Genomic DNA, 25,930 nt, shown 5'->3' with positions numbered 1-25,930 from the left:
AAAATGTTTTTTTTAAAGCGGATCAAACTCCAAGGGCAAGATCAAAGGATTAAAACTTAAAATTAATGATACTCAAGGGAAGAAATAAGTTATAAGAATCTAGTGAAATAAAAAAAACAATAGCACCAAATGTTCAAAAGTTATCACCAAGGTTGACGTTTTTCAAAAGCTGTTCAAACTCCAAGGTCTAGGTCAGAATGTCAAAATTGTTTGTATCCATTAAAAAGGTTTTGTGAAAAATCACATGCCTCTGAAATATGAAAGCCATAGTACTAGCTGTTCAAAAGGTATGGCCAAGGTTAACTTTTTTTAAAATTGAGTCATTTTCTTAGGTCAAGCGCAAAAGGTCAAATATATCTTGTCACAATGAAGTATGAATGCCCTTGCATCAACTGTTCAAAAGTTGGGGCCAAGGATAAAGTTTGGTATTTTTTTTCAAAAGTGGGTCAAAGTTAAAAGTCAAATTTGGATGGTACCCATAGGAAGGTCTTGTTGCAAGGAATATGCAGTCATGTAAAATATGAAAGCCATAGTCCCACCCACTCAAAAGTTATAAGTAAGGTTAAAGTTTTTGCGGACAAACAGACACACAGACAGACGGACAGGGCAAAAACTATACACCATTCTTCGATTAAGGGTGAAAATTTGACTTTTTACTCGAATTATAGACAATTTGCCAAATTTTTAAACTTATGTTTTGTGTTTTTTTGTTAATATACGAATCTAAATAATGTTATGTGCGCATCTTTATTGATATTTATTGATAATGGGATTGATGTACATATAGTAAAGTAATATATAGGTCTTATGGACCGGGTGTAATGTATATAGTTTTTCCACGGTGTAGTGTATAGTATTTCACGACAACAAATAGATACAATTTAAACCTACGTTAAAAAAAACTTCATATTGTACCTATTTGTTGCTGTGGAAAACTATACACATGTCACTATTATAGGATGAACTTATTTACTAATACTATATTGTACATTTTATGCAAGAAAAACAAAATACTATAGCCTGCAAAATGTCAAAATTCATGGTATTTTCTAGTTTTAGTGGCCAACTGTAAAACATGACAGATATCAAAGATTTATTAAAAAAAAATAATAATAATTCTAAATTTCCTATGTTTTAAATTTCGAAATTATCTTATTCATATTTTTAATTTGCAAAAAAGATGCTTGTGATTTAAAATTTGCTTTAATTGAATGCATAATATGAATGTTATTACTGCCGGCTACTTACTGTCAACTACTTCTATTTATAGATGATATTACGAGTTTTATTATCTTTTTATCTATAACACATATGCTTGAATAAACTTTGATAACAAGGATATTATAATAATTACAAAATATTTGCGGATTCGGTAATTTTAAACGGCGAAGGAGATGGATTTAACATAAGAAAAGACTATTTTCCCATAAATACCAAACATCTAATTCCCACATATGTTTAGAGGGAGAGATAAAAGCTTAATATAACGATAAAAACATTGGGGACAAAATTTTAATAGGATCTTGGGTAACATATGCTGATACAGATTCATATTGCATTGCAGTTTCAATGCTGGGGGTCCCCTTTCCGTGATAATAAAACTGGTATGAATAACAATGCATAATACTATTACCTGTAAAAACGAATTGTTGTTTCACAGGGGATGTGGGCGAAAAAGTGGGAAAATGCTTTTAAATGAAGTTTTCGTATAAAATAAAAATTATATTAAAACTACAGCTGAAGACTATTCTCCAATATAAGTAGGTGAGGGGATGGGGTGTTCGGTACCGCCTCATACTACAAGCCTGCACATTTAAATAGATGATTCAGTGTACATGTATTGTTTAAAAATCGAGGTTTATTGAATCTTTCATTTTTAAAGAAATTTTAATTTTGTTTCCTATTGTTAAAGTCTATGGAATAGAATTTTCAATTATTTTTTTTGTGATTTTCAATTGCAAAAAAAAAAATTATTACCTGACAGTTCAGCAATGGTGGTTGTCCTGTGTGTGGACTCTGATCATTTGACACACCTGTTTTATCTATCTGACAGGTGTTTATACGTCTTTATGAAGATGGAGATTAAAATAGCTTATCAAAAGCAAATACAGCCTTTCAAAATGCCAGATTTATTTCATAAAACACAAGTAGATAAAATTAATAAGATAATGGATTCATCATATATAACCATCATCCACTTTCACGAAAGCTATAAGATATAAAATCTCATTTGTCTACAGGTCTGTCATAGAAAAATTAACCTTTGAAGCACTATGATTTTTTCACTGTGGCATCTACATGACATACTTTTTTTTTTAAATTGACTATGTGTACCTTCAGTTTATAAAATACTATTTTTAACAAAAATATTAAGGTGATTTAAAAGATATGGATCTTTTATTGTGGTAGGGGTATCATGTTTACATCCAATTCCCATTGAAATTTGACCCCGTTTCACTCTTTGAAGCCCTTAAAATATACGAGCGCAGGTAGGTACAATTTTCTCCTTTGGCTGGTCTGTATTTAATTGAAATCTACCTGTATGTGAAAGGAGAAAATTGTACCTTACTGCGCTCACATGCTATATTTTTAATGTAAAGTCTAGCTAGCCTTTCCCATTATGAACAGATGGACGGAACTAGATTTTCTGACGTAAGAATAAATTCATTTGCATGATACCCCAAATCTGCTTTTTCGAGACACTGGCTATACTTTCTAACTGACCAATCAGCTAAATGAAATTCGTTATGAGTGAGTACCACAAAAATACTATGGGAACATGCTTGGAATTTTACTGCTTTCCGATAATTTTTAATGCATTTGAGTCACAGATTAGACATGAATCTACATATAACAATTTCCGAGATCACAGTAAAATTTATATACAGTAATAAACAATTGATAAATATACATTAGTTTAAAGTTTTGTAGCGTGTTTGGTGAGCAATTTGCTAGGTTTACACGTATTCCCGAGTATCAGTGATTACAAATTTCATGTGCATTTCTTGTCCTAAAAACCGTAAACGCTGAAAATCCATATGTATTATTAAGAATAAATAGCCTTGGCTGACCATTATAAAAGTTTGAAATGTAGAAAACTATAACAGGTAAGTTGACCTATACTACGTGTGTTGTTCTGTCATCGGATTGGACAATGACCATGTGCGAAATAATAACAATAGCCCTATAAGGTCTTCTCAGACACGCATATCCCTATATTGTACTAAGACCCGCCTATTCTCTTGCCATAAGAGAACATATTCTCACAAACCTGGCCGAATTTAGCTGTAATAGGGTCTAAAAATTCAAAGATACTGCAGTATTCCTTAAAACTAAAATGTGTCTGAACTATGTAACAATTCAAAAGGCGTAATATTGATTCACTCATGTTTGAAAACTACAGACATCGTTGTAGATTAAATATAATTCGTTGTGGAAAAAGGGGCCCCAGATAGCAGTTATGTCACATAATCCTTTTTGTGTTTCTATTGAATCCAACTCCGAATGTGACACAGATATTCCTTTGGGAAAAGAGGAAATATTTTCACATTTGGGAACGAAGCCTTAATCAATCATGGGACAGTGGAAATCCCTGGTTAGCAAAATTCAGTTACCACACAAGCTCTCATTCCTGGTGTACATAAATTGAGTGTAACTTGATTCATTCACTGACGATGTTAGACCTTTGTTAACAGGTCAGAAGACTGGGTAAAATTAAGTAGAGAATCGTTAAGGTGTCCCTCACCCTCTTTGAGCCTCACAGATCTATCCCTAAAAGGTAACTTCTTGACTGAAGAGTACTACCAAAAAGAGAAAATTTATTTGTGAACAGTTTCTTGTTTTTTTTTCATAATTTGCACGATTCAGAGTAACATCTGACAATGCCTTCATTACATTAATTAAGCTTGAATTCGCAATTTTTTTTCCTGATATTTCTCTTTGAACGTTTATAATAACTTTTTTACATACCATGAGTAATTTGACATAAATATTATATTGATATTTGAGTTTACGTTTCTGTTTTTCATACATATTATATAGTTAACTATTATGTGGAACTTACATTTGTATATATACTAGTAGCTTTTATCTGCTAGCCCAGACACTAAGGTTACACCACTGACTAAAATCAAAAGAAAAAGACAAAGTTACGGTGAAGAAAGTTTGTCGGGTAAAAGAAGAAAAATCATAGTGACAAAACTAGTGGCATAACAACAAACCAATCAAATAGTGAAATAAGTCTGCATAAAACTTCTGTCTCAAAAAATACTCAGACAGGTTGTTTAAAGTAACACCAAAAAGGAAGGGAAATCGATGTTGGGAAAAAGTCTTCAAACTGTATGAAAGTGACCTGTGATAATCAGGAAGATCAATTAATAGAGGGTGACGAATCACTGCCACAATTAATGAACCAAAATAAGACCAGGAAAGGTCAGATCAAAAACTCAACATGAAATTCACAAAAAGAGGAAAACCACCAAAAAGAAGAGACGATCTGGGAGAGACCAGACGCGAACAGAAATGGGGGGGGAGAGGAAGAATTGTGTACGAGGAACGACACTGTTTAAAACGAGGGCAAATCTCCAACCTCGTACGGTGGGAAGCTGGACTATACTGAAGCCAGTTCTCCGATTCCATATGGTGAGAAAATGGATCACTCAGGAAGAAGCTCACCAATATCGTGCGGTGGAAACTTGAATTCAGAAAGGTCTTCATGTCTTATGGAAAACATCACAGAAGATAGAGTTCAACATGATACCCCAAATCTGCAGACACCGAAAATTTCATCAAGCTGCGTGGGCACTGAAGAGCTTAACACCAAAACAGACACCAAGCAGCTCACTACCAGTGATGACGAGAAGAGGTAAAACAGAAAACTAAGACTTAACATTTTACAGAATGTCATATTTTAGTAAAATTTAGTAGTGATTATTCATATTTTTTCAGAGAGGACTTTGACCCTAATCTAGATGCCGATGTCTGCTTTGTTAGTGATTCAGATTATGAATATTTACCACATGCCCTTTCATCTAGACGCGGTATAAGATGTGTCTTGTTCTTTGTCAATACTTTCTTTTACAAAGAAGGGATGAAGAGGAATATAGTTAGTTCAAATGAAGGGCCAAGCTAAATAATTTAGAATTACATAGTGCAGATTCAATTTTTTTCTCAAATCCTGATCTTTGGGGCTAGGGTGGGGCAACAATTGGCAATTAAAGTTTTATATTGAAATATAAACTATTAGGGATTTTTTTTAAAAAAAAATCTCTTACAGAACACCAAAGCCCTGATAAGTTGTGTGAATATGGAAGCATCCTCTGATAATTTGGATTTTTGTTTTTTCTTCAAACCTTGACCCCTGGGGGTAGAGTAGGGTCACAGCCTATTATCAAACTTTTACATATGCATTTTTAAGGTATGAAAAAGACTGGTTCAAAACCAGTGCTTAAACGAAGGCACTTCAGGGTTGAGCATAAGCTGCAGAACTGTAGCTCTCTGCTGCTTGAGAAAATTCAGATAGATAAAGCAGAGATGGAGCTATTGTAAAAACCCTCGGTTTACAACTCTGTTTTCCCCCTGAATTTTCAGATGCTGAGAGCCACGGTTCTGTGCCATTTTTTCATTGTCATTGGTAGTTGCTAATAACTAACTTTTATATATCAAAAATTTAATTAATTGCATTACGTAAATATTTTTCACATTTACAGTGAAACATTCCAAGTTAAATTAGATCGGGATCAAACGATAAATCGCAACATTAAATCAAATATTAAAATTACTCTTAAACTAAGGAGAACATACAAAATTAATTTGTTTAAAATATATAATTATGTTGAACTAAAGTAGAATTTCATACATAAAGCAGTTTAATTGCATTTAAAAGATTATAAAATATTACTGGTGTACTCTAAAGTACTTTATCATTCTCAGTTAAGTACGACCGCTTGTCAACTGACTCTTCTTTTTTATACCCCTGCTCTGAAGGAGAGGAGGGTATACTGTTTTACCCTTATGTGTCTCTCTGTCCGTCTGTCCAGCTGTCCGTAACAAATTTTTGTCGAAGTTTTCTCAGCAACTACTCGTTGCAGATGCTTGAAATTTTAACACAGTCTTCTCTGAGACATGTCATATGTTGGAATTCATTTTTGTATAAATCTAATGTCAACTTCTTGTTTGTCAGTGCATCTGTCTGTTCATACATGTTTAACACAAAACAAATTTTCCTCACAGTTTTCTCAGCAAATACTCATCGCTGAGGCTTGCTATTTTAACAAAATCTTCTCTGAGGCATGGCATACGTTGGGATCCATTTCTGTTCAAATCTGATATCAACTTCCTGTTCTTTTGTGTGTCTGTCCGTTTCATGCATGTTTTATGCATAACAAATTTTCCTCACAGTTTTCAATGCAAATACTCATCGCAGATGCTTGAAATTTTAACACAATCTTTTCTGAGGCATAACATATGGTGGGCTTTATTTTTGTTTAATCTGATGTCAACTTCCTGTTTTGTCTATGGGTCTGTATTTTTTCATACATTTTCATTCATAATAAAATGTTGTCATAGTTTTCTCAGCAACTACTCATCACAGATGCTTTACACATTTTAGCACACTCTTTCATGAGGCATGCAATATGGTGGGATTAATTTTTGTTCAAATCCAATATCAACTTCCTGTTTGTCAGTGCATCTGTCTGTTTCATAAATTAACAAATTTTCGTCGCAGTTTTTTCAACAACTACTCAGAACAGATGCTTGAAATTTTAGTGCATGCTTTGTTGAGGCCTACCGTATTATGGGATATAACTCCTAATCCTTCATTTTCAGAGTCATCATGTTTATCATGTTCATTTTCTGCACAGATTTCTTGTTTTTCATAATAAATTGGATCTTCTTTTGCCATGGCAAAATAAAATTTAGAAAACATTAATCACTGAGAAACGAATAAGTAACTAGACTCCTGAGCTGAGTGGTCTAACGAACAATTCTGTTGTTTTCCGACACAGACCGAGAACCTAGCCCAAGAGGTGTTACTCAAATGATGAGTAACCACCAAGTAATCGAATGCTTTATGGGTGTCTGTATTTATACCCTTTCTACTTACTGATGATTGATTAATAATTTAGGAACTTTGATTGGCTATAATATAAACGTTGATTGGTTACATATTAAATTATTCTATTGGTCGATTTCAAAGGCATTTCAATCCACTATGATTATTGTAATTCATTACAAACATCAGTAATTTTTTAGCCAAGAAAGACACGACTTGGTTAAACTTGGGTAACAAGGAAATATCAAATTGATATAAGTTTGCATTTTGTGCTACTTAAGACAAGAAACATATATTTGTGATGCTTATTACGTGAAAATCTTTAAAAAGCAAATCTTAAGTACGACAACAATCCAATCCATAAAATATCTTTTGACCTCTCAGTGAAACATGTAATACTGTTAATTTCAAATGAAGGTATATGTATCATCACGGGCGATTTTAATTCTGTTCTGATTTTTGTATTTCAGTGACAGTTAAGGAGAGTTAGGGACATTGTACGGGTAAATCCTGTTCTGATTTACTTATATTTTTGTATTTCAGTGACAATAAGAGAGAAAGAGACAATGTATGCGTCAAGTGGAAGGGATGTCCTCTCTAGCCAGCTTGTAAATACAATGATATAAATCACTACACTAGAACAGCGTATCTACAAATTTTAGTATTTTGATTGAATTCAACTCCCACTGTAACATAAATATTTCTATGGGGAAAAGGAAAGATTTTCATAGTTGGGAACGAGGCCTTAATCAATCATGGGACAGTGGAAATCCCTGGTTAGCAAAATTCAATAATCATACAATAGGCACTCATTCCTGAATAATCTCCTTTGATGTACATAGATAGATTGAGTGTTACTGGATTCATTCACTGTCAATGTTGGACCTCTGTTAACAGGTCAAAAGGCTGGGGAAGAAGAAGAGTCATAGTGTTAAGGTATCAATCACCATCTTTGAGCCTCACAGCTCTATCCTTGAAAGGTAACTTCTTCACTGAAGAGTACTACCAAAGAGAGACAATTCATTGATGATTAGTTTCTTTTTTTTAAAAATTGCAAGATTAAGAGTAATGTAAGAACTCTGACAATTCCTTTATTACATTAATTTAGCTTGAATATGTCATTTTATTCTGATATTTCTCGTTGAAAGTTTATAAGAACTTTCTGACATACATTTACTATGAGTAATTTGATACAAATATCATATTAATATTTGCGATTGTGTGTCTGTTTTTCATACGTATTATGTAAGTAACTATTATGCGGAACTTACATTTGTATAAATAGACTTTAAGTGCTAACCCAGACACTAAGGTTATATCACTGACTAAAGTCAAAAGAAAAAGACAAGCTGACAGTTAAGAATGTTTGTCGGGTAAAAGGAGAAAAAAAACATAGTGTCAGACCAAACCAGTGACACAACAGCAAACCAATCAAATAGTGAAAAAGTCTACGCAAAACTTCTGTCTCAAAAAATACTCAGGATGATAAACAAAATATTTAAAAAAACAGTGTTCAAGTTACTCTAAGGTAGAACCTAAAATGAATAGAGGATATTCAATGTTTTGTAGTTGAATATGGAATTTATTTCACGAGTGGGACAGGATTTTTGATATTTTCACGAGTGCGAAGCACGAGTGAAAATATCAAAAAATCCTGTCTCACGAGTGAAATAAATTCCATATTCAATTACAAAACATTGAATTTTCTGTTTATTACATTTTTAAATAAAAATTCTTTGATTTTTTCTTTGCCTTTTTGTAATACGTACAGTCATAGGCTACATGACGTCATAGTTGAGCGGTTGAGACGTCATAAATAACTGAGGTGAAAACACTGTAAACATGGATTTAGCAACATATTTTTGGTAATTTTGACAGTTTTATTCGCTGTCAGAATGGTTTATTTATTTCCATCTATCTTATATTAGGTAAAGGAAGATTTTTTTTACAACAATCTTCGTTATGTGAAGGGAAATCGAGAGTTTTCCCGCACTTCTGATATTCGTCACACTGTGACAGGATATCGTTTTGATATCCTTTCACACTGTGACAGGATATCATTTTTATTCAATGAATAAATTACAGTATTTCACGGGTAAAAATGTAATAAACGGGTAAATCTGTGTCTCGGAAAAATTTCAAGTCTTTCAGATTAAACTGTGTGAGAACGAAGAGTGATAATCAGAAAGATCAGTTAGTAGAGGGTGATGAATCCCTCCCGCAATTAAAGAAACGAAATAAGATCGGGAGAGGTCAGATCAAAAACTTAACCTCGAACTTCACAAAAAGGGGAAATTATGAAAAAGAAGAGATGATGGAGAGACGAGCCACGAACAGAGATACAGGTAAGAAAGAGAGGAAGAATTGTGTACGAGGGACAACACTTTTTACAATGAGAGCAGTTCTCCAACCTCGTACGGTGGGAAGCTGGACTATACTGAAGCCAGCTCTCCGATTCCATATTGAGGTAAAATGGATCACTCAGAAGGAAGCTCTCCAATACCGTATGGTGGAGACTTGAATTTAGAAAGGTCTTCATCTCTTACAGAAAACATCACAGAAGATGAGTTCCACATGATTCCCTGAATCTGCAGTGCAAAAATAAAGTAACGCAAAATGTAACAACGAAAAAGCACGTTGTTACATTTTGCGTTATTGCTTTTTGCGTCGATCTCGACGCAAAATGTAATAACACAAAATGTAATAATCCAGGTTTATTACATTTCGCGTTGTTATAACATTTTGCGTTGTAACAAAGGTAGCTCGCCAATACCATATGGTGGAGACTTGAATTCAAAAAAGTATAAATGTTTTCATCTCTTACAGAAAACATCAATTCTCAACAACTTTCACTGGAAAACCCTGCGTGTATTTTAGCTCACCTAAGAAGAAGGGTCAAGTGAGCTTTTCTGATCAAAATTTGTCCGTTGTCTGTCGTCATTGTTGTTGTTGTTGTTGTCGTCGTTGTAAACTTTTCACATTTTCATCTTCTTCTCAAGAACCTTTTGGCCAATTTCAACTAAACTTGCCACAAAGCATTCTTAGGTAAAGGAGATTCAAGTTTGTTCAAATGAAGGACCACGCCCTCTTCCAAGGGGAGATAATTATGAAGTAATGAAAAATAATGGTATTTTTTTTTTAAATCTTCTTCTCCAGAACCATTGGCCCAGGAAAGATGAAACTCATGTGAAAGCATCCTCAGATAGAGTAGATTCAAATTTGTTCAAATCATGAACGCAAGGGGTAAGGCGGGGCCACAATGGCTGATCAAAGTTTAACATAGGAATATATAGGAAAACTCTTAAAAATCTTCTTCCCCAGAACCATTGGACCGAAAAAGATGAAACTTATGCGGAAGTATCCTCAGGTAGTTAAGACTCAAGTTTGTTCAAATCATGACCCTTGAGGGTAGGGCGGGGCCACAGTGGCTGTTCAAAGTTTAACATAGAAATATATAGGAAAAATCTTTAAAAATCTTGTTCTCCAGAACAATTGGGGCAGGAAAGATGAAACTCATGTTGAAGCATCATCAGATCAGGTAGTGTGGACTCAAGTTTGTTCAAATCATGACTCCCCACCCCCACCCCTGGTTAGGGTGGGGCCACAAAGGGTATCAAAGTTTAACATAGGAATACAATCGAAAATCCTTAAAAGTCTTCTTCTCAAGAACCAATGGGCCAGTAGAAGCATCCTCTGATAGTGAAGACTTTAAGTTTATTCAAATCATGACTCCCGGGGCAAGGATTGGGCCATTATGGGTGATCAAAGTAGGGTTACATAGAAATTTTCTTTTTAAAATATTCTTCTTGAGAACAGCAAAGTTGTGATTGGTAATAGTTATATGGATGCATCCTCGGATAATTTAGATTCAAGTTAATGTTTAAATTATGACCCTCGGGGTAGAGCCGGGCCAAATTGGGTATAAGAGTTTTTACATAGAAATACATGGGAAAATTGTTAAAATTCTTCACAAAGCCATGACTGATCATCAATTTAAAGCATCATTAAAGTGAATCATTACAATAAAAAACAAAGCCATATATTGATTTAAAAGCATTCTTAGGAAGTGTAGATTTAAGTTTGCCAGGTTCAAATCCCCCATCCCTCAAACCCATTTTATAATGTATTTAAACTTTTCAATACTGAACTCATTTTTGCTTTTATCTCGCTATTTGTTAAGGTGAGCGATTTGGCCCCGGGTCTCTTGTTATCTTTCTTAATTTTGGTGGGAAGTTAGGTACTAGTAATTCCTAGTTAATTGGGCGCTTAATTTCAGGATTCATTGGTATGAAATTAAACATTTAAGCAATCGTGATTTAGTATGACACATAAAGAAAATCTATGTCGGACATTTGGATGATGTTATCATGGATTGTAGTTCCTGATCACGAGATTTCAACAAGTCTTGGAATAAAACATTTCAATGCTTTGTTTATTTTAAAAACAGATAGAATGTACATTGCAATATTTATTTTACTTATTTATTATGCCCCGCCATGAACATGGCTGGGGCATAAAGTGTTTATCATGTCCGTCTTCCATCTCGCCATCCTTCTGTCACACTTTGCGTTTAGCTTAGTTCAAAGCTCAGTTTCGAAGAAACTGTCCAAAATTTTTCATCAAACCTCGTATGCTGCTAGATGTTGATGAGAGCTATGCAAATACATCAACGATTTTTGACTTTGACCTTTCCTTTGACCTTGACCTCACTTTTCTTAAATTAGTGTATAGTGTTTTAAAGAAACCATTTACGATGGTGCTATCACACTTCATATTTTGATACATACTGATGAAAGCTGTGCAACTGCATCAACTTTTTTTACCTTGACCTTTCCCTTGACCTTGACCACACTTTTCTTAAATTAGTGTTTAGCTAATAGTTGTAAAGAAACCATCTAGGATCTTTTTTTAAAACTTCATGTTCTGATACAAAATGACGTGAGCTATTCAACTGCATCAACAATTTTGACCTTGACCTTTCCTTTGACCTTGACCTCACTTTTCCTAAATTAGTGTCAAACTTCATACATACTGATGTAAGCAATTCAACTGCATCACTTTTCAAGGTATTCTGATAAAATTTCATAGAAATTTTCATGTTGCAATATTAATACTCCCTCGGCGGGGCATTCATTTATGTCCTATGGACATATTTCTAGTTAATTTTTTGACGGACTATAAAAATCATGCGTGGACGAGTAAAAGTAAAAAAGAACTAGTCCGGCTGACTAAAGCCTTAAAATATTAGTGTCAAACTGCTTTCGGTATGTTTACATAAGTATTTACTTGTAGTTTACAAGTAAACTAAAACCAAGAAAAGAATAGCAAATAAGAGAGAGGATTAATTCAATGTCATTTGAAGATGACTGACAGAATACTATATTATAAACCAACTTTTATTCTCTCAAAATTGTTCCCTCTGTGAATATTTCCTTCTGTAACCAATTGATAAATAATGTCACCTCAGAAATTCAGGAATATTGGTGACCACAATTACGGATGAATCCAGAGTATTTTGTGATTGAAACTTTTGTGATGATATCAGTCTCAAATTTTTAATCAAGAGTTTGTTACCTCATCTGGGTCAGCGGCTCCAGTGAGCTTTTCATGTTTATTGATAATAAGTTAAATTGATAATAAGACTAAAACATGTGAAGTATTTATTATTAAAAGATTCTATAATGCAGCAAATTGATACATCAGTTATATATCATACATCAGTTAAAATAAAGAATTAATACAATACAGTGATTTATATTACTTCAGATACTTTATTTTTTTTACTTGTTTGTTTCCCCACTGCGCAACGAACAGATTATCATTTATATCTGTACTCAGTCCATAGGGAAAACGCAGTCCACAGTCTATGTAACGGAGGAACTGTCCATCCTGGTTTATGATGTGGGCACAGTCATTGTTATAATCAGCTGTAAGGATGTGACTCTGACTGCCTGTGGTGATTCCTAGTGGATGGAATGGTTGGTTCTTTAGAGCAAAAGTATGTCCAGTGTACCTGAATCTCAGTTTCCCGGCCTGATTGACCACCACTACTTCTCTAGCTCCATAGTTAGACACACAGATATCCAGGTTCCTGTTCTCAGTAATATATCCTCTAGATGAATAGATAGGTTTACCTTCATCATCAAACTGAATGGTTTGTTTCTCCGTAGAGCCAGAGTATCGGACAACTTTTGTTTGTTTGTCATCATCACTGATCATGATAACCAGGAGGTCACCAGAGGAGGTACTACAGACACCGCAAGGTATCCAGTTCTGTAGTCTGATCACCTCCTCTGTCTTCTCATTCTTCACAATGTTCACAGTACTATCATAGTAATCAGTATAAACTAGATCTCTACTTTTTGTCACTGCTATGTCTTCTGGTACGTTCCCTGACTTGGTTGTAATTGACTTGAGTAGTGATCCCTGATTGATGTTGTAGAGTTTCATGGTATTGTTATATTCTCTTATCCAGATTTCTTCATCACTCAGACAGGCCACATTATAAAGCCATTCATACCCAGTGTGTATGGTTGTGACAGCCTCTGGTTCATTAAGCAGCTGTTTGACTGGAGGAGAGGATCCAGCTTCTGGTGATTTCTGTGTTGTCTCTAGGTTGTAGCCATGTTTATCTGAAGTTATGGAACTTGATGATAAGACTCCAAACAATTTACCAAGTTCTTTTCCTAAATGGAGCTTACCTGGGGTGAATATGGGTAAAGATGGCATTATTTTGTTTGGAAGATTCCTGTATATATGCACACTGGATGTGACATTAAATAGTTTTGACAAGTCATTAGTGTCTATAGCCATTTCAGCAAAATTAATTTCATCCTTGATGTGAGACATTGTCTTGTTTATTTCATCCAGATGTTTCTGCAAAATTTGTAACTGTGTGTTTTTCATCTCATCAACTTCAGCTGTAAGTTTCTTGACAAGTTTGTCAATTTCTCTGTGCCAGTCCTCTCCATGCTTTGTTATGGATGTTAAGAGATCTCCATATTCCTTTTCTAACTGACTCATTCTGTTTTGTACATCAGAGGCAATGTCCTGGTAGATTGGGTAAATTGTATCATTTAATTCATTTCTTTCTTTTGTAATACTTTCTTTCTTTGCATCCAGAACTCGCAAGATTTTTGATAGTTCATGACCTAAATGTTCATTTGATTCAATGCAGCTGACGCAAACAGGAATATCACATTGTTTACAGTACATTTCACATCTCTCTTTGATATGATATATACATCCAGGGTACAGGGGAGTGGATTTCCTGGACTGAAATTTAACGACTTTGTGATCCTTGGATTCATCTGTTGAGATGTGTTCTCCCACACAGGCTTTACACAGGTTGACAAGACATGTATCACAGTGCATCTGTACCACAGCGGTCTCACACAGGTCACATCGCATCACGTCCTGGGCAATGGTACGGTGGTCCATGGTTAAATTTGGTTTCTAAAGCATAAGATTGAACATTAATACCGGTAATAAATACATGTACTGAGTTTTGGGGCAACATGCATGCATTTTTTTTTTAAGTTTTAAGTAAATCTTTCTTTATTCAAGAATTTACCAGAGATTAAGATTGACTTTACAGCAATAAAAATTGGAAACCAAGCACTTACCTTTATATAAATTTTTTTGTATTACAACTAACAGAAAAAAATAAGACTGTTGTACAAAACAGGTTGAGAGGAATGAGACCATATCACTTACTTCAAGACTGCACATGTCCATAAACAAGTCATTTGATTACATTATTTTATTTTTATATCTTTTTATTTTCTTCCAATAGTTAAATTCTACAGAATCAAATTTTCAATATTATAAACTTTTATATGCACAGAAAAACTTGCTTAATTTCTTACCTGTCTTCAGCAATGGCGGCTGTACTTGATCGATCCCCAAGAGCAGTCTATCTTTATGTAAATTGATCATGTGACACACCTGTGCTATCTACCCATTTAGGTGTTTATACTTTCTGGTCTAGGAGATTCAAATAGCTTATTAAACGCAAGTGCTGTTTAAAGTGCAATTTATTTCATAAAATACATGTTAGTAGACCGATTCCTGTGAATTGAATGGATTTATCATAACTGTCCCCACTTTCTCCATAACCAATATAATCAGATGCATGTTACATTGTATGGGTTAATTATGTTCTGATGTTTTGTATTTCAGTGACAATTGAAGTGAGAGACATTGTATGGGTTAATTCTGTTCTGATTTTTTTTGTATTTCAGTGAAAATTGAAGTGTCAGACATTGTATGGGTTTATTCTGTTCTGATTCTTTGTAATTCAATGACAATTTAGGAGAGAGACAATGTATGGGTCAAGTGGAAGGGATGCCCTGTGTGGCCAACTGTTGTAAGTACAATGATAAATAAATCAACAGGGCACTAAAATACTTTGTTTCCAGATTTAAATATTTCTAATATTTTTCAACTCTGACTGTGAAACACAAGTGTTTCACTGTGAAAAAAGGAAGCTAGACTTTTTACAATTGGGAATGGGGTCTAAATTACCTGGGTAGGTCCTATACGGGACAGTGAAATATCCCTGGCATACCAAAATTCAGTTACCATGCACATAATGAGCTCTCAGTCCTTGAGAAATCCTTTTTTCTTTGATGTACATAAATAGATTCATAGATTTAATTGTAATTAGAATCATTCATTGTCGACATAAGACATTAAATTAACTAACAATACTAGATCTCTGTTAACAGGTCAGAAGACTGGGGAAGAAGAAGAAGAGGAGAATCGTTAAGGTGTCCCTCACCCTCATTGAGCCTCACAGCTCTATCCCTAAAAGCTAACTTCTTGACTGAAGAGTACTACCTAAGGGAGATAATTCATTGATAATCACTTTTTGATATTTTCATCATGTGCATGATTCAGAATAATATGCTAAAGGACGTTCAGTCAAGAGCTTTTGAGTGGATTTTGGTCCTGTCCTTTATTTATAAAATTCTGCACCATTTTTAAAAAGTTGTAACATTTAATCTGAATTCTACGATTCAAATTGAACTACTGTATGAGTGGAAATTTTAGCGACACGCAAATTTAGCGATTTTTCCCTAAAAAATGGTAATTTAATTTTATTTTTAGTCAAATAATTGATTGTGCGAAGCAATTTGAAAAACTTCATTTTTTTTCATGCTTTAATTGGATAAAAAATACTGGAGGGAAAACATCGAAGATGTCATTTAAAATTTTAAAAGACACATATTTCAATGCAAAAAGGTCATATTAAATGTACTGTAGCGCCAAAACATTTGACCATTTTCAGCTTCTTCTCTGAAACCACTGAACCAATTTCAACCAAATTTGGTATGTACAGCATATATGGGTAAAGGGAAAAAAATTGTGAATTTTATGGCTCCCGTCCCCCTGGGGCTGAGGGGTGGGGCCAAAACCACTAAAATTAATACAATTTTTAAAAATCGTCCTCTTTACTCCTGGACACCAAGCAGTCAAACTGTTGGTACGAATGTAATGAGCATGGAGTCCTCTTCCAAAATTATGAAATTCATGGCCCCAGGGTCAGGGGTTCTTGTGCTAGGACGGGGCTATATAGATTATACAGTTAAAATGCATTAATTCTTTGAAAATCTTCTTCTTTGCTCCTGGGTATTAAATAAACTAACTAAGTACATACTTATGATAAGCAAGAGTGCCTCTTCCATAAATTGGGAATTTTATGGCCCTAGGGTCAGGGGTTCTTGTGTAAGGGCGGGGCTCTATTGATTATATATTAAAAAACGTTAATTCTTTGAAAATCTTCTTCTCTGCTCCTGGGTATTAAATAAACATACAAAGTACATAGTTATGATGAGCAAGAGTGCTTCTTCCAAAATTGTGAATTTTATTGTGAACTCTATTGGTGATATAGTGAAAATGCACTAATTCTTTGAAAATCTCCTTCTCTGCTCCTGGGTATTAAATAAACTAACTAAGAACATAGTTATGATGAGCAAGAGTGCTTCTTCAAAAGTTGTGAATTTCATGACCCCAGGGTCAGGGGTTCTGGTGTTAGGGCGGGGCTCTATTGATAAGATAGTGAAAATGCATTAATTCTTTGAAAATCTTCTTCTCTGCTCCTTGGTATTAGATAAATTAACTAAGTATATAGTTATGATAAGTAAGAGTGCCTCTTTCAAAATTGTGAATTTCATGGCCCAAGGGTCAGGGCTTCTGGTGTAAGGGCGGGGCTCTATTGATTATATAGTGAAAATGCATTAATTCTTTGAAAATCTTCTTATCTGCTCCTGGGTATTAAATAAACTAAGTACATTGTTATGATGAGCAAGAGTGCTTCTTTCAAAATTATAAATTTTATGGCCCCAGGGTCAGGGGTCTGGTGTTATGGCGGGGCTCTATTGGTGATATAGTGAAAATGAACTAATTCTTTGAAAATCTTCTTCTCTGCTTGTGGGTATTAAATAAACTAACTAAGAACATAGTATTGATGAGCAAGAGTGCTTCTTCCAAAATTGTGAATTTCATGGCCCCAGGGTAGAAGGTTTGGTGTTAGGGTGGGGCTTTATTGGTAAAATAGTGAAAATGCAATAATTCTTTGAAAATCTTCTTCTCTGCTCCTGGGTATCAAATAAACTAACTAAGAACATAGTTATGATGAGCTTGAGTGCCTCTTCAAAAGTTGTGAATTTCGTGGCCCCAGGGTCAGGGGTTCTGGTGTTAGGGCCGGGCTCTATTGATAAGATAGTGAAAATGCATTATGTCTTTGAAAATCTTCTTCTCTGCTCCTTGATATTAGATAAACTAACTAAGTACATAGTTATGATTAGTAAGAGTGCCTCTTTCAAAATTGTGAATTTTATGGCCCAAGGGTCAGGGGTTCTGGTGTTAGGGCGGGGCTCTATTGATTATATAGTGAAAATGCATTAATTCTTTGAAAATCTTCTTCTCTGCTTGTGGGTATTATTTAAACTAACTAAGTACATAGTTATGATGAGCAAGAGTGTTTCTTCCAAATTTGTGAATTTCATGGCCCCTCTGTCAGGGGATGTGCCATTTGGTGTAAGGGAGGGGGGCTCTTTTGATTATGTAGTTATGATAGTGAAAATACAATAATTCTTTGAAAATCGTTTCCTTTGCTCCAGGGTATTATGTCAATGATCTAAGTTTATTTATTTATGATGAAAAAAGGTGCATCTAGCAAAATGGTTAATTTCATGCCCCCTGGCTTAGGGGTATGCGGGGTTACATAGTCTGAAAATAAATTAATGCTTTGAAATCTGCTATTTACCATCTTCAACCATTTATGATGTCATAAAATGTAAGATAAAATTTCCAGAATTTTGAAATATATGCACCCAGTGTCAATGATTCTTGTGCGGTGGGGTGCACAGCTGATTATAAAGTGGAGGTGCATTTTTCCTTTGTTTCTCTGATCTACTTCTGGGTATTAAGTAACTAGAGTAAGCATTCTAAGTGTATAATTATGCTAAACAATGGTGCCTCTTTCAAAATTGTGAATTTCATGGCCTGTAGTTTAAAACACTAACCAAATTCAATTGTTCGAAAGTTGTTACATGATACTCAGGTGACTTATCAGGCCCGTGGGCTACTTGTTTTATTTAAATTTTGATTAAGCTTTACATGTAGAAACTAAAATATACTTGGCAAAAAAAAGTTTAAGACTTTAAATATCAGGATCCAACTTTAAATATACAAGTTTAAATTCGACAATTAATGACTTTATTAGCTTATCAGAGCCAAAGACTTTTCTGATCAAAATTTGGCCGTTGTCTGTAGTAGTTATCGTTGTTGTTGTTGTCATTGTAAACTTTCACGCTTTCATCTTCTTCTCAAGAACCACTGGGCCAATTTCAACCAAACTTGCCACAAATTATCCATAGGTGAAGGGGATTCAATATTATACAAATGAAGGGCCACGCCCTCTTCCAAGGGGAGATGATTATGAATTTGTAAAAAAATATTAATGGCATTTTAAAAACAATCTTCTCAAGAACCACTGAGCCAAGAAAGGTGAAACTCATAAAGATTAAACTCATGTGGACTCATTCTCTGGTAGTATAGATTTAACTTTGTTCAAATCATGACCCCCGAGGGTAGGGTGGAACCACAATGGCAAATCAAAATTTTACAAAGGAATATTTCGGAAAAATCTTTTAAAATTTTATTTATTCTCAAGACCCATTGAGACAGGAAAGACGAAACTCACGTTGAATCATCCTCAGGAAGTAAAGATTCAAATTTATTTAAATCATGACCCCCGGGGGTAGGATGGGGCCACAATGGCTGATCAAAGTTTTACATGGGCATACATAGGAAAAATCTTTAAAAATCTTCTTCTCAAGAACAATTGAGACAGGAAAGATGAAACTCATGTTGAATCATCCTCAGGTAGTGTACATTCAAGTTTACTCCTGGGGTAGGGTGGGGCCACAATGGCTGATCAAAGTTTCACATACAGGAAAAATCTTTAAAAATCTTCTTCTCAAGAACCATTGAGATTAGAGAGATGAAACTCATGTGAAATCATCCTCAAGTTGTGTAGATGTAAGTTTGGTCAAATCATGACCCCCGTGGATAGGACGAGGCCACAATGGCTGATCAAAGTTTTTCATAGAAATATGTAGGAATTTTTTTTTAAAAAATCTTCTCAAGAACTATTGAGACAAGATAGATGAAACTCATGATGAATCATTCTCAGGTAATGAAGTTTGTTCAAATCATGACCCCTGGGGGTAGGATGGGGCCACAATGGCCAATCAAAATTTTACATAGGAATATGTAGGGAAATCTTTAAAATCTTCTCAAGTACTACAAAGCCATGATTAGTGATATTTATATGGAAGCATCCTGAGGTAGTGTAGATTCTAGTTTGTTCAAATGATAATCTCCAGGGGTATGGTGGAGCCACAATGGGGGATCCAAGCTTTACATTAAATTATATTTTTAAAAAATTCTCAAGAATAGCAAAGCCATGATTAGTGATATTAATATAGAAGCATCCTCAGGTAGTGTAGATTAAAGTTTGTTATATTAAATCATAACCCCTAAGGGTAGAGTGGGGTCTCAATGGTGGATTTTTACAATTTCAGTTTTTACAATCGGAAAATTAAGGGAAAAATCCCATTAACAGAAAAGCTATGTTTAGTCATATTTACATGTATTGAAGATTTAAATTTGTTTAAATCATGACCCTTTGGGGTAGGGGGAAACAACATAGAATCAAATTAAAATTATAGCGAGCGCAGCGAACGTCGCAAAGCGACGCTCGCGAAGCGAGCTCAATAGACTAACGTGTATGAACAGAGGAAATTCGGATTGAAATCTGTACATACGTCAGCCAAATTTCTCTGTGCAACATTCCCAGAATTCCTGCACTACCCAATGTCCCTTGCGCGAATAAATCAAAAATAGTAAAAAAATTAAAGGAACATTGTTTCTTACCGAAATTTTAACGAAATGATTTTGCCTTACCTTATTCAAAAAATACCCCCATGCCACAACACCGGCCTTCACCTTGCCCTTCGGAAATGATACAAATGACGTCACCGGAAACTTACGAATTTTGACGAAGTTACGTCGGTTGCTTCCGTGAAACTCGGAAAACATGTTGCGGTGCATAGCAACATGGTGGCTAAAACATAGCTACTTGAAAAGAATTTAATTCAATCTCTTTCCATAAAACTAGCGCTTGCGTCCTAAGTCAACAGAACTTTCTATCTGACGTCATACTTTCGTCACTTCAACGGTTCGGGTATTTCCGATTTTGTCGGAAACTTCCGAGAAGTTTGGAATCTCGATCCCGATGCTTGGAAAATGATTTCTTTTTATTGTACTGTATTGTTTTATTCTTTTTGCTTTCTTTTTGTTGAATGATAGACAGTACATGTGTAGGTTTATGATAGTAAATAAACTGCGCTCGCCCCAACGGTCACACCGTAAAACATATTAAAGATTTATTTACTATCAAAATGTATCAAAAATCTTTAAAAACCTTTGCTCAAGAACAGCAAAATTATACTGGAATGCTGTATTGATATGTAGGCATTCTCAAGTTGTATTAAAATTCAAGCCCCACCCCATCCCAGAAACTTTCAATTCTGATCTGATTTGTGCTTTTTCCTAGCCAATGTGCTCAGGTTAGTGATTTGGCCCCTGAGCCTCTTGTTGTATTAATTAGATTTGAATTTTTAAAATCTGTATGATCTATCTGAGATTTTATCTTTAAATAGTATTATAAGAAATTCTTGATAAACTCTAGGTATAATTTCATGTATTATGTTGATGTTTAGATTGACCCTGAATTACAATCCTAGGACAGTTATTCCATATAACACACAGGATTCAGATCTCTTCATGGCTTGTATATTATAGATACGGTTCACAACTACATGACCAAGAAGATACTGGGGACTCTGAGGAAAGAGGACATGGAATTTATGGAGAGTCTACAAGGTAGTTGTTCACTATTTACATGATTCCATTGATTGATCCTAGAAAGGACATATGTTTTGTACAGACACAAAGTCCAGTCTTAATCTAAGTTTATTTTTCAGATGAAAATCTTTTGTCTCACGAAACTTAACTGGTATACCTTTACTCAGATGACTAAAAATTCCACTGATAAGAACGAAAAACCACCTACTGCACATTGTAGACCTATGGTTCTTGAGTTAAATTTCAATTTCAAATAACTAGGTCAATGACCTCGTTTTCATGTTAGGGGCCCCTGAGTATTTCTCGGGAAATACCTCAATTTTTCACACTATGACCATTTTTTTCTTCACTCACAAAATATTACAAGCGACAAAACTCTTTAAATATTGAAATATTATAGCAATGGAACAGAGTTGCTCCATATAAAGAAATGAGTAGAGTTTGGGCCATAAACTTGATAATTTTTACAGTTCGAATTTCCTCTGTCATATTTACATTTTTTTCCCTATTTTTAATCAAATATTGTAAAAATCTGACTGATAAGAACTCTTAATTATTTATAGCCTCAGGTTACTTTTGTTACCCTCATTCTCATGGTATTAATATTATATGGGGTCAATGATCAAATCATTGAGATATGTTGACTGCAGTGGTTTTTGTACATGTTTTTGAATTTCTTTATTTCATAACATTCTTTTATTTGAAATAACTTATGAACATAAACAAAATGCAAAATGATGTCTTTAAATACACGTAACCTTTACTTTTTTATCAATATTGCAAGAAATAAAAATTTTGACAAAAATGAAAAATAAAAAATTTAGTCCGTATTTCCTCTGCATAGCCATACATTGAGTTTTGTTTCTGTATTTTTTCTTCAAGTACTTACATATTAAATTTTTAAATTGATATTGAGATAAAACTTAGTTATTTTTCCATTTAGAACAATTTTTTATTCAGTATATTATACTTTATAAAATTTCCTCTCTGATTTCTGAGTAAAAGTCATCCTTAATGACTGATAAATATTTCTGATTTTTTTTTCAGAGGAGGAAGAGGTGTGTTAGAATTCCCCGCCCCCTCACCTGTCCCCCACACCGTGTCTCCCGCGGTCTCAGCGATGTCCAGTGTAGACAGTGGGGACAGTCTCATCTTTGTAGGCTCTGAGGAATCAGATCCAGAAATCACTAAAAGGTGTCTTCTTCAATAAATGTACACATGTTAGGACAAAATGATTATTTTTTTAAGTAGATGGTAACAAAATGAGTAGGTTTTCCTATAAGGTTTATTTGTTTGTTTCCTTTTGTACTGAATACTCTAACATACATGTAATCAATAATCGCAGTGATTCTTAGAGGCATAACTTATATGAAATTATTACTTTCAGATATGAGAAGATCAAAGAGAGAAATGAGAGTCTTGTGAAGTTTTTAAAATCCAATGAAGTAAAGGTAAGTAGATTGTATTACATGTATCAATGTAAGTGATGAACCATTTATTCAAGCATGAAATGAAACAACCCAAATTACTCATCAATCACTATTATCCTTGGTGATAAGATGACAATTTTTGTCATATTCTGTCAGAATGTTGTAAACCTTTTATATTAATTTCTGTGAGATATTTTGTACAGTCTTATAATATTAAAACAATATCAGCTAGATATTCTTAGAAAGTACTACATTGTACTTTGATGTTATTTTTATAGCAATATCTGCTAGATATCTATATAAAGTACTACTTTGATGTTATTTTTGTAGCAGTATCTGTTAGATATCTTTAGAGAGTACTACTTTGATGTTATTTTTGTAGCAATATCTGTTAGATATCTTTAGAGAGTACTACTTTGATGTTATTTTTTTGTAGCAATATCTGCTAGATATCCTTTGAGAGTACTACTTTGATGTTATTTTTTGTAGCAATATCTGTTAGATATCCTTAGAGAGTACTACTTTGATGTTATTTTTTGTAGCAATATCTGCTAGATATCCTCAGGGAGAAGAAGAAGAGTGAGAAACACACCACCTACAGATATGGCCTATCTAAGGCGAGGGACGGCCTTAAGAACCTGGGGTTTGGACCAAACGCTGACGAGTACCAGGTGGGTTCAATGATACAGTGAGTTTAATAAGTGGGGGGGGGGGGTGTCAAACTTTTATATTCTGACATCAAATGGATTTTTAGGTCACCTGAGTAAACTCTAGGTTTTCTTCACTCTTTTCAAATTTAAGGAAAAAAAATTTTCATAAGGCTTTTAAATATTGAACAAAATATGATATACTTATTACACAAGTGTTTTCAGATCTTGTTTTTTGTATTTAGCATGAAGACATTTTGAACACCATGTTGGCCTGGTACAAACAGGAGACAAAGGTTGCTAGTGATGAGTTCCATGACTGGAACTACGTCCTGGATGTTTGGATCCCAGAGGTGCGTTTTATGTCTAATATAACTTTGTATTGTCAATAAGGGATTTAATCTATTGTATTATTTTGTAATTGATGTACTTAAGAAGTTTATTTTGCTTAAATATTAGTATGTTTTAGTCTTTCCACTAAAACTGTAAACATAATGGAATTTTCAATGGGGAAAGAGACAAGTTTATATTTACACACTCGTGCATAGAAGTTGATGTACAGAGAGTTATTAAGCTCAAAGTCAAAAGAAAAATTCAGCACAATCAGAATTGCTTCTGATACTAGCTTCATTTAATTACGAAGTACAGGTAACAATGACTCTTGAATCATTGCAGGCCATTGTGTATGACATAATAAAGTTGAAGAAGTACACTCGTAAGAAGGCGTGGCAGCGGTTTGAGAAAGGAGTGTACATAACAAAGAAAGAGAGAGCGGAGGTCCACAAGTCGAGAGTACTGGAGAGCGCTAAAAGGATATCACCCGAGGACGTACAGAGGTACGAGGAGAATCTAAAGGACAGGATGAACGTCATCTGTCAACGCAGCGGACTTCAGAATATCATATTATGATTGCAATCTAAAGGACAGGATGAATGTCATCTGTCAACGCAGCGGACTTCAGAATATCATATTGTGATTACCACATAATGGACAGGATGAAGGGCGCAGACTTCAGAATATCATATTATGATTACAATCTAATGGACAGGATGAAAGGTGCGGACTTCAGAATTATGATTACAATCTAATGGACAGGATGAAAGGCGCAGACTTCAGAATATCATATTATGATAATGAGAGAATGAAGCGGAGAAGGATCGTATAGAAAACTTCATCAATCGACATTACGTAAACCAAAATGTAGGAAAGTGTGATTCATGAAAAAGCTTGTCATCTTATGTTGACTAGGGTACATGATATGCAGGTGCTCATCAAGTATCAGCTAAGGGGATTTCTAATGACCACTTTATGATGACTACCGTACAGTATACAAGGGCATAAGTTGTTCAGCAACACACCACCAAGGTGGGCTCTGTAACATCAGGCTTTGATAATTTGGGGCATACTGTCTGTGAAGATGCATAAAGACTGATTTCTTTGATTCGTCAATAAGTGGAAGCTAAAGGACCATTTATGATTATGTAACCTAGTCTATCTTACATGTACCACCGGAGATAGCAAAATAATGTATTCCCATCTCATTAACTCAATGCAGGCCTGTAGTATCATGGATATTACAACCATTATAATTAATTGTTTTCAATAATATATTGCTGACAAATACACGTATACAATTTTATCCTTAAACCTAGCTGTAACAGGTGTAAGTTGAAATAATATTATTAATTCATTTTTGTCTTCATTGTTATAAAATGCATGTACTTAATTTGCCAGTGTACTTGATAGAGAATAAGATGAAGAAACTGCTGAATATAAATAATTGTTTCAGATTTAAAAGCCATTGTAAAAAAATCAAATAGTATAGCAATATTTCCTGTGCTATCTTTAATGAACTGTCTTATAATGCTTAACAATTTTATGGGGAAGAAATTTATCCACTTTCATATGCTCAATACATTTGTGTTTTTTTTTTGTTGCTGTCATGTTGTTAAGGAAGACAACTCAGCCATGAGATCAATCAACAATTCATTTATAAAATGTCTGTCTACATCAATGTTTGAAATCAAATTTTGGTGTCATATTATTTATCTATATATTTTGAAAAGAAATTATTTTATTTCTCATAATATTCTTTAGAGATGGGAACCCTCTCCCCTTTTAATTAGGATAGACATAATTGTATATCATATCTTAAGGTCTAGGAATGTAAATGCTACCTGGTGGTTATGTGTATATTGTTTAAATGTGATTATTTGGTTTGTGCAGCTAGAAGCTTAATCTAAGTATTATCATACATGTAATAGGGAGGAAATCCCATGTCAGAAAATTTTCTTGTTTACTATTAAAACTCAGTTTGCAACCGTTAAATCAGCATTAACGGTCGCAAATACCAAATTAGA

The 25,930-nt window shown here is 34.2% G+C and overlaps 1 protein-coding gene across 1 annotated transcript in view; it reads left to right on the top strand.

Moving 5' to 3' along the window:
- The window catches only part of LOC134245413 (uncharacterized), a 41,987-nt gene extending 16,705 nt beyond the window's left edge, over positions 1–25,282 (top strand). Inside the window, exons 7-10 of the mRNA XM_062727702.1 lie at positions 23,466–23,594; positions 23,816–23,923; positions 24,246–24,511; positions 24,680–25,282. Of these exons, the coding sequence (XP_062583686.1) occupies positions 23,466–23,594; positions 23,816–23,923; positions 24,246–24,479 (471 nt within the window). The 3' untranslated portion in view covers positions 24,480–24,511; positions 24,680–25,282. The remainder of the gene's footprint in view (positions 1–23,465; positions 23,595–23,815; positions 23,924–24,245; positions 24,512–24,679) is intronic.
- Positions 25,283–25,930: the final 648 nt, after the last annotated feature.

The sequence above is a fragment of the Saccostrea cucullata genome, unplaced genomic scaffold (genome assembly GCF_032062105.1).
Source record: "Saccostrea cucullata isolate Sc308-1 unplaced genomic scaffold, CSIRO_AGI_Scuc_v1 ctg7960, whole genome shotgun sequence".
Lineage (NCBI taxonomy): Eukaryota > Metazoa > Mollusca > Bivalvia > Ostreida > Ostreidae > Saccostrea > Saccostrea cuccullata.
Note: the sequence above shows the minus strand (reverse complement) of the source record. Positions and strands in the feature narration are given on the sequence as shown.